The sequence below is a fragment of the Adiantum capillus-veneris genome, chromosome 29 (genome assembly GCF_014529385.1).
Source record: "Adiantum capillus-veneris isolate H3 chromosome 29, ASM1452938v2, whole genome shotgun sequence".
Lineage (NCBI taxonomy): Eukaryota > Viridiplantae > Streptophyta > Polypodiopsida > Polypodiales > Pteridaceae > Adiantum > Adiantum capillus-veneris.
Window position 1 is genome coordinate 78,173,651 of NC_140959.1, and position 12,953 is coordinate 78,186,603.

A 12,953-nucleotide genomic window follows, 5' to 3' on the forward strand; every position below is an offset into this window, starting at 1 on the left:
AGTGTGAGGTTTTGGTATGACTTGTATCGATCTCGACCTTAACATCCTTGACATCAAAAGAAAAGCTTTGGTTGATGACTAGTACGCCTTCTTCATCTGCTGCTCCTTTTATCTGCACAGTGTCCAAACTTGTGAGATGAAGAACAATGGGATCTTAGCTCAGAGGTCAAGGTCCTTACATGAAGTTGAATTTAAGTTCCACTAATGATTGACGACAAGTTTCTAAAGACACATACCATTTGAGAGCACATATGCACTTGCCAAGGTCAAGTATGCCCATTAGGCCCTTATGTTCATCAAAAATAGTAAACAGGCAAGTGTTTTGAACTGGAACTTGTGACTGCCACAAGACAATATACCTAGATGAATCCAGGATAAGCCCAGATTCGCCCTTGAAGCAAAGTGCAAGGTATAGACCCATGGTAGTCACCCACAAGACAATATAACCATCAGCTCCATCATGCAAAATATTGACTAAATACCATGACATCCCCACTAACGTCGTCAGTGCCCAATAGTTGGTGTAGAACTAGGTACTAACATATGCTCCCCAACACAACACACACCACACGCACACACACATGAGCATACATCAACACAAAGTTCAGCGTACTGAGTTTCTGTCATGACTCCGGAGATCAAGGGCAGACTCAGCCATAATGAAGCCCAGCACTAAAAGAAGCATTAAATCGGAAAAATTAGCACAAAAATGAGGTAGTTGATAGGGCATACGCACCACAAAAGATAGAAAGAATTAGCACAATATCAACTGGTCGTAACTCAGACGAAAACTTCACAATGTGAAGTCTGCATGTCCGCTATACGACTAAGAAATATACCTAGATGAATCCAGGATAAGCCCAGATTCACCCTTGAAGGAAAGTGCAAGGTATAGCCCCATGGTAGTCACCCACAAGACAATGCTCTTTCCATCATGAAGTTTCCCATTTTTCTTATTAACCATTGCCAAATTCACAAGTAATGACAGTTTGATGTTTTAGTCTACGATGACTGCTAGTCCGTAAAGGCTATGAGAGTTCTCTTGTAGAGCCAGGACAGCCCTTTCCTCGATCTTAGTCACACAAGTGGGAAGTATGACATTAGATTCAGAGCGTCCAGGGATTAGGCCCTCATAGCCATTAGGGCCAAAAATGACACACTATAAGATAGAAGTCTCTAGTTCAAGACTCATTGGATACATCATTGAGGTCTCTTTGGATTGTTCCTACAACATTAAAAGTTCTCTTCTGATTTTCTACACACCCCTTGGGACGGATTTATCATACCTCCAACATACAAGGACACACCTCTCAAATGGTACAAAGAGTGCTTTTGGCCATACGCACACTTCCTCTCAACTCTGAGATTGGACACTAGTAGATATGGAGGTATATCACAAGAAGACTGCATATGCCAAATGCGTTGCCAGGAGGCAGAGTCAAAGAAGCAATATATATATATATATGCCGTTGTACCGTTCATCATGAGATCTGAGGGTGGTATCTTTGCCTTTTTCATGGAGGCTCTGGGCAATTGCATCGAATAATGTGTTTTGAGAATCAGAAGTGCCTAATCTCTTTTTATTGGAGCTTGGGCATGAATAAGAGATTTGTTGAGAGACATAGGGTAGGGGGCACCATGCTGCCAACATAGAGAGCCCTCACAAACTGCTTTACTGCCAGTTTTGTATGAACATAGTAAAGAGAAAAATGTAAGTAATTTCTTTATTTGTTACCGGTTGGATGGAACGGTTGTGTTGTGCAAATTGTCATGTTGCGCTTTGGGTTTGCAAGAGAGCAATCGCAGAGTTTCAAGCAGGGGACTGATTCCTGCTAGGAGCAAAGCACCGCAACATCTTGTGAAAAATCTGATAGGGACGGTCACAAATTGGTGACGTGGCATGGCCTAACTTTCACATTCTGGCCGAGAGGCCCAAAGGCGGTTAGTGTAACGGGAGGGCACCACATGCTAACTGAAAAGAACAGACCAAACAGACTTTAGGCACTTCAAAACAACTGAATTGAGAGAGAGAGAGAGAGAGAGGGAGAGAGAGAGAGAGAGAGAGAGAGAGAGAGAGAGAGAGAGAGAGAGAATCCACACGAAACATGAAGTGGTGGAGTTCCACCCTACACTCCAATAGCCCCATACTGTGGCACCCCTGTCACAAATTGTTGGCGTCTCAAGCCACTGAAGAATGGAGCCAACCTATAGATCCCGGCCGAGGGGCCTAAACCCTAAGAGAAGCAACAGAAGCAGCAAAAGTTTCATCAACCTGCAAAGATTGGCCGAGTGGCCTATTTTCTAAGAAGAGTTTACTTATGGGACCCCGTCCGATGGGGCCCAAGTGACATAAATTCAATAAAATAAAGCTGGACCCAGCACAGACACACACACATAGGCTAATTTGCAAGCCGATGATATGGCAGATTGTACTGATTTCTGGATTTTACGCTGGCTTGCTATCGTGGCAGCCTGTATTCCGTGATTTAAGCTGCTCAATGCTGACGTGGCAACTGTATAGAATTCCCATGTTTTGAGCTAGTTGCTTTTAGAAGGCCAGGTGCATTCAGAATTTGAATGCTTTTCATGTAACTGCTTTTCAAGGCCAAGGGCCTTTAAATATGTGTAGAGGGCTCAGTGTCACAAACTGGTGACGTGTCAAGCCACTGAAAAACGGAGCCACTGTGCAGATCCCGGCTGAGGGGCCTAAACCCTAAGAATAAGCAGACGACATAGAAGTTCCTACCAACTTATGGACCCCATCCGATGGGGCCCAAGTGACACAAGATAATAAAATAAAGCAAGACCCACACACACACACGCGCATGGAGCTGATGATGTGGCATAATTGTACGAATTTCCAGATTTTGCATTGGTTATGCTGATGTGGCAGAATTGTACGGTTTTGCGGATTTTGCGTTGATAACATGGCAGTTGTACGAATTTTCGCAAAACGTGCTGGTAGATTTTTGGCACTTTTGAACAAGTTGCTTTTGAGTTTAAAGCTTTTCATGTAAACTATAAGGGCCTTTAAATATGAGGCTAGGACCCATTCTCTGGCACTCTTCTGGGAAAAGGTGCAAAGCATGGAGTATTGGCTTGTACTGTGTTGATGCAATATAAAGAAATGCCGAAAGGGGCGCCAAGGTTTGGGGCCAATACTCTCTGGGTGGAATTCCGCCACTCCGTGTAGCGTGTGCTCTCTCTCTTTCAATTTCAATTGTTATTGAAAAGCTAAAAGTCTGTTATTTTCGATTGGCACGTGGTGCCCGTCTTGTGACAGTGGTCAGAGCATCAGGGGTGTGCTTTTCTGAAAGCATACTAGTCCTACAAAGAGCAAACAAAGCAAACCAACGCTTCCAAAGTCTGTTGGAATCTTATTTGAAGTATCTTCCGGTCCCGATTGGAATCTTATTTGAAGTACCTTGGAAGGCCGACCCCGGACATATTAGCAACTCCCACCCTTCATTGCTATAATGTGCAACGCACACAAAGCTCTGATACCAATGTCAGGTGCAACGCATACAAAGCTCTAATACCAATGTCAGATGCAGCAGAAGAGAATAAGGATTTTGCTCGGATCTAGTAATCCGCACGTGCACAAACACAAGGGACGCTTTACTTCACTTGAAAGAACTGAATTGAACTGAAAGAAGTGAGAGACAAGAGAGAGAGAAAAGAGACGACACAGGGATGTTGGGTCCTAATCCTCAAGGGCCCCCTTGCTCTGTTGCCAGAGCAGGTACTTTCTTTATTCTTGCACAATGCTGATACAATGACTAAATGCTGATACTAATGGTACTGAGGCACTGAAAGGATACTGAGGTTCTATATCAAAGACGATGATGTCGACGACAGGTACTGCGGGTTCTATGTCGAAGACGGGGAGGTTGATGACGAGGTCTATGTCAAAGATGATGAAGTTGACGACGAGGTACTAAGGGTTTTTGTCGACAACGATGAAGTTGACAACGGTTCTGTGTCGAAGACGTGTTGAAGATGATGAAACAGGAAATAGAAGGAAGACAGCAACTCAGAGTAGGAAGAAGATGGAGAAGGAGAAGACACAGAGCTTGCGTACGAGATCTCTGTAGTCTATCTCTCTGTATTAGAATAATAGAGTATATACAAACTCAGAGCTACAAAGCTTATATGAAACCCTAAGAGATAAGGTGTCCTTTCACACCAGATGTCCAGGGGGAAAAACCCAGTGGGAGAAAAGTGCCCCTGGTGAAGCGCGTATACACACTAACACTACTACATGTCTACAAATCCCTCCTGTAGTGATAGTGTGAATCCGTACAAGGTAGTAGATCATCATGTGTATGAGAGTAAGCCCAAAGCTTTTCGGAAAGCTTCAAACTTTTCTCATGATAACGCCTTCGTAAATAGATCTGCAATGTTATCCTGTGTAGGACAGTAAGTTAGTGTGATCTCCCCTACATCTAGCCTTTCCCTGACATAGTGGTAGTTAACCTCTATGTGCTTTGTTCTTGCATGAAATACTGGATTCCTTGCAACTGCCATAGCACTCTGACTGTCAGTGAAAATGGTAGTGGGTGCCTGTTGACACTCACAAAGATCTGACAATAACCTGCGTATCCATACACAATCAATTGTTGCCGTGAAAGCTGCCCTGTACTCAGCTTCACAAGTTGATGTAGCCACTGTGGGTTGCTTCTTGCTTAGCCAAGATATACATGCATTTTCCAAGAAAAAACAATTGCCACTTGTGGAATGTCGTGTGTCAAAATCACCAGCCCAATCTGAATCGCTGTAACCAAGAAGCTGCATAGAACTGTGCTTTCCATACATATCCCCCCTTGGAAAGAACATGGCAAGATTAGGGGTACCTGAAAGGTAACGAAGTATGCGCTTCACAGCCTGCCAATGATGCATACCTGGGCTGTGCATAAATCTGCTTGCTTATGAAACCCCAAATTGAATGTCTGGACGAGTGTTGCCTGCCAAATATATCAAGAAACCAACCGCTGCTGCATAAGTATGTACATCAAAAGGTTCTCCAGCATCGTGCATGCTCAACTTTGATCCAGTTTCTACGGGTGTAGAGATTGGTTTACAATTTTGCATACCAAACTTGTCCAAAATTTTATGCAAATATTTTGCTTGCAACATGTATATGTCATCCTCTGATTGCACAAACTGAATACCCAAGTAATAATGTAGCAAACCAAGATCAGACATCTCAAAGGTTTTTCTCAAAGCATCTTTAAACGCTTCAATTTCATCTGCCTATAAGAAGCATATCATCCACATAAAGTGTTAGCATAATGAGAACTCCATCTCTCTTTTTGACATAGAAAGTACTTTCTGTTGGACTATTCTGAAATCCCTGGCCAATCAAATAAGTATGTATCTTCTCATACCATGCTCTTGGAGCCTGTTTGAGACCATACAAAGCTTTACGCAATCTACATACCTTTTGCTCTTGACCTTTTACAACAAAACCACTTGGTTGACTTACATAAACTTCTTCCTGCAAATCACCATTCAAAAAAGCAGTTTTGATATCCAACTGATGCACTTTCCAACCATGATGAGCAGCAATTGCAACTAGTGATCTAACTGTGGACGCACGAGAAGTAGGAGCAAAGGTTTCATCATAATCTATGCCTTTCTATTGCGCATAGCCTTTTGCCACAAGCCTTGCTTTGTACCTGTCAACAGTACCATCTTGTTTCCTTTTTACCTTAAAAACCCACTTTGTACCAATAGGCTTTTTACCTGTAGGCAAGTCCACTAGATCCCATGTATGATTGTTATGAATAGAATCAATTTCTTGCTGCATAGCATCTTTCCACTGAACACACTCTAAAGCTTGTTCAAATGAATCAGGCTCATCTGCATCACAAAGAGTGCTAAAGCAAGCCAAATCTACTTGCTCTCTGCCAAAAACAGTACCAGCACGTGTTTTTCGTGGCAACGGTGCATCCAACTTGCTATCCTACAAAGTTTTCTGAACCCATTTAGGCAAGGTTCTTTCTTCCCTGAGAACTTCTTGCTCTTCACGCACAATTTTCTCTACATCATGAGGTGTCACATGCTGATCAAAAGATTGATCAAGGTTATCAACCTGTTGTGATTCTTGATTCTCCACAAAAGAAGGAAGCAAACCTTCAAATACATCATGTGTCTGCATATGAGGTACATCAAAAGCAACCATAGGTTGAGCAGTAGTTTCTGCAAAAATTACATCACGACTTTCAAAAATCTTGTTTGTAGCAGGATTGTAAAGTCTATAACCTTTACTTCCACTACTGTACCCCACAAATATACATTTGATTGCCTTATCATCAAACTTCCCACGTAACTGCTAAGGGATGTGAGCATAAGCAAGACAACCAAAAACACGAAGATAACTGACTGAAGTCACAAGCAACTGCCTCCATCCATAGCTTATGAGGCAAACTCTTAGCCTTGAGCATACATCTAGCCGTCTCCATTAAAGACTTGTTCTTCCTTTCTGCAACACCATTCTGTTGTGGTGTGTATGGCATAGTGCATTGGTGTTTAATGCCTTTCTTTCCCAAAAAATCCTTAAATGCACCTGACATGTATTCACCTCCTCGATCGGTACGAAGAGTCTGTACTTTGCAACCTGTTTCATTTTCAACCATGGCGACATAATGTTGAAAAACTGTAAACATATCTGACTTTGCTTTGAGTGGATACATCCAACAAAACCTGGAAAAGTCATCAATGAAGGTCACAAAATAAAGGCTGTTTCCTATAGATGGCGTCCTCATAGGACCACATACATCACTGTGTACAAGCTGCAACTTTCGTGTCGCTCTAACTGAACCATCCTACGAAAATGCAAATCTGTGCATCTTTCCAAGAACGCAACCTTCACATACATGTCTTGGTGGCATCTCCAATAAAGACAAATCATGCACCATATTATGACGTTGTAAAGTCATCAAACTGCCATAACTAACATGCCCAAATCTAGCATGCCACAACTCAGCATCCTGCATGGCTTGAGTCTTTGTTTCTGCAATACATACCTGAATCTGCTTTTCATAACGATCTAGCACAAATAGTCCATTTTCCAGCATACCTGTAGTGATAAGAGAATAACCATTCTCTCGATCTCGTACAACACATCTGTCATTCTAAAAAATGACCCGAAGACCATTTTTTGCAAGAGAGGATACAGACAACAAATTCTTCTTGATCCCTGGAACATATAAAACATCTAGCAAACATAAATCTGAACCATCTGAAATGGTAATCAAAATCTTACCAACGCCTTTGATTGGATAAGAAGCATTATTTGCACATGTCACCTTCTTTCCTGCTAGAGCTGCATCCAATGAACAAAACAAATCCTTCCTTGAAGTAATATGCCTGGATGCACCACTATCAAAGTACCAAATCATTTGTGTCTCGTCAACACTGTAAGCAAAAAAATCTGAACATACTACAAAAGCATAAGAATCCTGCACAAAGTTTGCAGAATTTTCTTTAGCTGTAGAAGAGTCACCCGAAGCTGAAACAACCAAACTTGACTCTTTCTTCTTTTCTTTAGCAATTCGCTTTTTACACTCACTAATGTAGTGACCAGGTTTCTTGCAGTAGTGACATTTACCTTTCTTCTTGGACTTGTCGGAATCACCTTTAGACTTCTCTGAAAACTGTCCTGCACCAGACTTGGAGTGATGAGCACTCTCTTTACCCTTGTTTTTGTTATGTACAACAAGAGCATGATCCATACCATCCACCTGTAAAGACTTGTTCTTACGTGATTGATCCTCCTGCAATAGCAAAGCCACTAACTCTTCAAAATGAAGAGGCTCAGGATCAGCTCGCAAAGACAGAGTCAAAGAAGTCTGAAAAGTCAGATAAGATGGTGGTAGTGAATTGAGTGTTTTGGAAACCAAGTCCTTCTCTGGAATCACTTCATCAATGCTAAGCAATTGCTCTTTAAGATCCCTGATTTTTGTAAGATGCTCGACGATATCGTCACCTTCGTCCATCTGTATTTTGTCAAGTTGTTTCTTCAAAAACTCTATTCTGGCAGCGTTTCTTCCTCCAAACATAGCTTGCAGAGTGTTCCAAGCATCCTCACAAGTTCTGCAAGATCTGATATGTGGTGTGATTGTCCTCTTTATGGTTAAGGAAATCACGGCCATAGCTTGTGCATCTTTAGTATCCCATCTCTTTTGCTCTGGAGTGACTTGTGAGGGTCCTGCACCAACAGTTGCACCACGACCAGGCGTGGCATGTGCAATGCTACCTGGATGAACTTCATCTCCAGATACATAATCCCACAATCCTTTACCAACCAAAACATTTTTGACCATAAAAGACCAAAGAGAATAGTTGGTACCATCCAATTTGTCTTCGGATGTAAACGCACCAAAAATCTCTTTCTCCGTAGATTGAGCCATATTGTGGATGCACACAAGAGAGCAAAAGAACCTCCAAGAGATTCACAAATCTCCTCTCCAATCTAAGCAAAACTCTACACAAAATCTCAGCACAAAGCTAAGACAAGCTGCTTCCCAAAAAGAACTATTTACCTGAAGGAAATTTGTCAAAAAGCACACCCTCTTGATCTAAACGCCTCCGAAAAGTAACTTCTGCTACGCTGCTCAGAACAAAATTCTGAGGGCTCGAACGGCTTCAAAAGGGGGGTAAAACCCTAGGTGGCCTACTCAGAATACTCCCGGAACGTCAAGGATGCTCCCACGAGCAAATTTTTTGAAAACTGCCTGAAAACGCGAAAACGCAAGTAGAGGCTCTGGAAATCACCTTGCTCTGATACCAATTGTTGAAGATGATGAAACAGGAAATAGAAGGAAGACAGCAACTCAGAGTAGGAAGAAGATGGAGAAGGAGAAGACACAGAGCTTGCGTACGAGATCTCTGTAGTCTATCTCTCTGTATTAGAATAATAGAGTATATACAAACTCAGAGCTACAAAGCTTATATGAAACCCTAAGAGATAAGGTGTCCTTTCACACCAGATGTCCAGGGGGAAAAACCCAGTGAAAGAAAAGTGCCCCTGGTGAAGCGCGTATACACACTAACACTACTACATGTCTACAAGACGGTGAAGTCGACCACGGTTTTGTGTCAAAGACGGTGATGTCGACAACGGGCACTGCTCGTCTAAGTCGACGACGATGATGTCAACGACGACGACGATAATGACTGTGACGATGACGACGATAGTGTCATCGTCAAGTCCAGGACTGCGACAATGATGAAGGTGTGGTCGTCAAGATAGGGACTTCGAGGATGATGACAATGGCGACGACGATGATGGTGTTGACGACGACGGCGTCAAGGCTGAAAACTGAAAACGCTAGGTGTTCTGCCGGGGATCTGCTATTGCGACGTAACTGCGGCCTGGATCTGCAACCGCTTCACCGGCGGGCTAGGACTGAAATGCAAATACGCTGGCTGATCTGACTGAAATCTGAAAACGCTGGCTGATCTGCTGAGTTCTGAAAGCGTTAAGCTGATCTGGTACTAGATGGGGAATCTGGCGAGGATCTGCAACCTGGTGGGAGCGGGTTCTCGCGAGGCTAAAGCTGAAAACTGAAAACGCTGGGCTGTCTATTGAAAACGCCACGCTGATATGGGTCTTCTTCTTCTTGAGAAAACACTAGGGCTCTTGTTGAGGTGTTGCCTGCTTGCTGGGTGTCTGCCTCCTTGTGTCCCTGCTTCTTTTGCTTCTACTGAGTGCCTAATGGGTTTCTTTTATAGATCTTTAGCGATTTGCCCTACCTACTTTTCCAACAAGCTTACAAAAGAATTCCAAAAGTCACTTTTAATAAAATGATTTATAGGAGGTGGTTCACGCGGTAAAATGCCTGCATGATGAAATGATTGTTCTTGTGCAAGAGAGGGTATGCAAGTGTGATCAGCATGGGCATGCACGTACTGCTAGAGGCTTACAAAGGTGTCAGGCTCAGTCCTAAGCTAAGACTAACGCTAGACTATGGCAGAAGCGTGTCCACGTGGCGCAAGTGAAGTGCGCACGTGACACTCCCCTGTTAAAAGTGAGGCACGACTGCTGAACTTCTATCTGTACTTCTGATGCTAACTGATGAATGCTTCTGATGCTATGGATACACAAACCAATGCAGATTCTTCCATAACCAGGGATTGATGGTACTGTGGGTGCTGCTGGCGATGCAAACACCGTGTAAGGGTCACTGTCCAACCTTACTACGATTGCCAAATATCAGCCTGGGCTCTATACCAGATAGTACTGACTCTGCCTGATGTAGCAAGAGCTGTTCCCCGAACATTGATTGTGGTGAAAACATTACCAGTGTTGATGGACTGAGGTTTGGTTCCGGAGTCCTTTCCAAAGGTTCAATGACGAGGGAAATGGATGCACGCTACATGCGAATGCGAATGCAGAAGAGGTTAGGGATCCTATCTCCAACTCCTTCCATATCCGAATACAAGGCTAGGAGATCTTAGTACTCAAGATCTAGGTTTTTGCGTATCCGATGTCGATCTTCCTTCAAAGACATGGCAATGAAGATGGAATCTGGTAAGTCCATCTGGTAAGCATACACAAAGCTTTGATACCAATGTAAGGTGCAACGCACACAGAGCTCTGATACCAATGTCAGGTGCAACGCACACAGAGCTTTGATACCAATGTCAGGTGCAGCAGAAGAGAAGAAGGATTTTTCTCGGATCTAGTACTCCGCACACAAACACAAGGGAAACTTTACTTCACTTGAAAGAACTGAACTGAACTGAAAGAAAGTGAGAGGCAAGAGAGAGAAAAGAGATGACACAAGGATGTCGGGTCCCAACCCTCAAGGGCCCCCTTGCTTTGTTGCAAGTACTTTCTTTATTCTTGCACAATGCTGATAACTAAATGCTGATACTAATGGATACTAACACTACTCATGTTGGGTACTGGGTACTGAGGCACTGAAGGGGTATTGAGGTTCTATATCGCAGACGATGATGTCGACGACAGGTACTGCGGGTTCTATGTTGAAGACAGGGAGGTCAACGACGAGGTTTATGTCGTAGACGATGAAGTTGACGACAAGGTCCTAAGGGTCTTTGTCAACGACGGTTCTGTGTTGAAGACGGTGAAGTCCAGGATGGTTTTGTGTCGAAGACTGTGATGTCGATGACGAGTACTTCGACGACGTTGATGTCAATGATGACGATGACGGTGGTGACTGTGACGATGACGACCATGGTGTCATCGTCAAGTCTGGGACTACGATGACGATGGCGAAGATATTGCCGTCAAGATAGAGATCTGCAATGACGATGGCGATGGTGTCGTCGTCAAGATAGGGACTTCAACGACGATGACAATGGCGACGACGACGATGGTGTCGACGATGGCGGCATCAAGGCTGAAAACTGAAAACGCTAGGTGTTTTGCACGGGATCTGTTATTGCGGCAATACTGCAGCCTGGATCTGCAATCGCTTCGCCAGGCTAGGACTGAAATGCAAAAACGTTGGCTGATCTGGCGACGACAACGATGGTGTCAACGACGGCAGCATCAAGGCTGAAAACTGAAAACGCTAGGTGTTCTGCGGGGGATCTGTTATTGCGGCAATACGGCAGCCTGGATCTGCAATCGCTTCGTCGGGCTAGGATTGAAATGCAAAAACGCTGGCTGATCTCGCTCAAATCTGAAAACGCTAGGCTGATCTGGTACTAGATGGGGAATCTGACGAGGATCTGCAACATGGTGGAAGCGGGTTCTCGCGCTAAGGCTGAAAACTGAAAACGCTGGGCTGTCTGCTGAAAACTGAAAACGCCAGGCTGATCTGGGTCTTCTTCTTCTTGAGAAAACGCTAGGGCTCCTGCTGAGGTGCTGTCTGCCTGCTGGGTGCCTGCCTTCTTGCGTCCCTGCTTCTTTTGCTTCTACTGAGTGCCCAATGGGTTTCTTTTATTAGCAATTTGCCCTACCTACTTTTTCAACAAACTTACAAAAAGAATTCCAAAAGTCAATTTTAATAAAATGACTTATAAGAGGTGGTTCATGCGGTAAAATGCCTGCATGATGAAATGACTGTTCTTGTGCAAGAAAGGGTATGCAAGTGTGACCGGCATGGCATGCACGTCCTGCTGGAGGCTCACAAAGGTGTCAGGCTTAGTCCTAAGCTAAGACTGACGCTAGACTATGGCAGAAGCGTGTCCACGTGACGGAAGTGAAGTGCACAAGTGACAATCGCGCATCGGGCGCGCTCTCGTCTTCACCGTTCTATCTTACAGGGCATAAGCCATAAAGAATCCAAGGCATGGCATTCATGGATTCAACTGAATATTTGCAGTTTCTTCTCGACGAGCTTCACGATGATAGAAGTATTTGGTCCGAAGTTTACCAGCCCATGTATATATGGTGTGGCCGTTTTTTCCTTTTTTGAATGTGCTATGGTCGCTTGTACAGTGCTGGGCAATGCCACTTTTTTATGTGTGCTTTTGGCTATGGTCTACAAAACTCGCCATTTGACCAGGTTTGCAAGAGTCCAGTAGTGTTAAAGTTGAGTATGAATGCTCAACTCAGGGGTTGGGCAAATATGATGGATTTCGGGTCTCTCTCAAATAGTGCATCCCAAAGGCAGACAACAATTTCGTGAAGCATGAGAGATATGGCCATGCAAGTACTAGAATAGATTCAAGATGCCTCTTATGTGTAAGCTTCTGAGGTTGATCTCACTTAGGCAAGTCTTTGAATGTTAAAGATGGCAATCAAGTGAATGATTTCTAGCCAACAATCCAACAATCATGGAGAGAATCCACCCTTCGAGATGGTGACAAAATACAAGTTGCCTGGTAGATTCTTGGCTAGGTGGCAATGTTCGTGTATGATAAATGGGGCTAGAGCTACAGGGCATATGGTTCTGTAATCCATGGTTGGCATTTAAGCTCAGTGAGGTCAAAGTTGGAAAGCGACCAGAAGAAATTGTAGAGCCGATCAATGT

The 12,953-nt window shown here is 43.7% G+C and overlaps 1 protein-coding gene across 6 annotated transcripts in view; it reads right to left on the reverse strand.

The window, feature by feature from the left end:
* The window catches only part of LOC147419448 (uncharacterized), an 89,687-nt gene that overhangs the window by 17,930 nt on the left and 58,804 nt on the right, over positions 1-12,953 (reverse strand). For all 6 annotated transcript variants that reach the window (XM_086506299.1, XM_086506304.1, XM_086506302.1 and 3 more), the window contains one exon: positions 38-112. In XM_086506299.1, the coding sequence (XP_086362425.1) occupies positions 38-112 (75 nt within the window). The remainder of the gene's footprint in view (positions 1-37; positions 113-12,953) is intronic.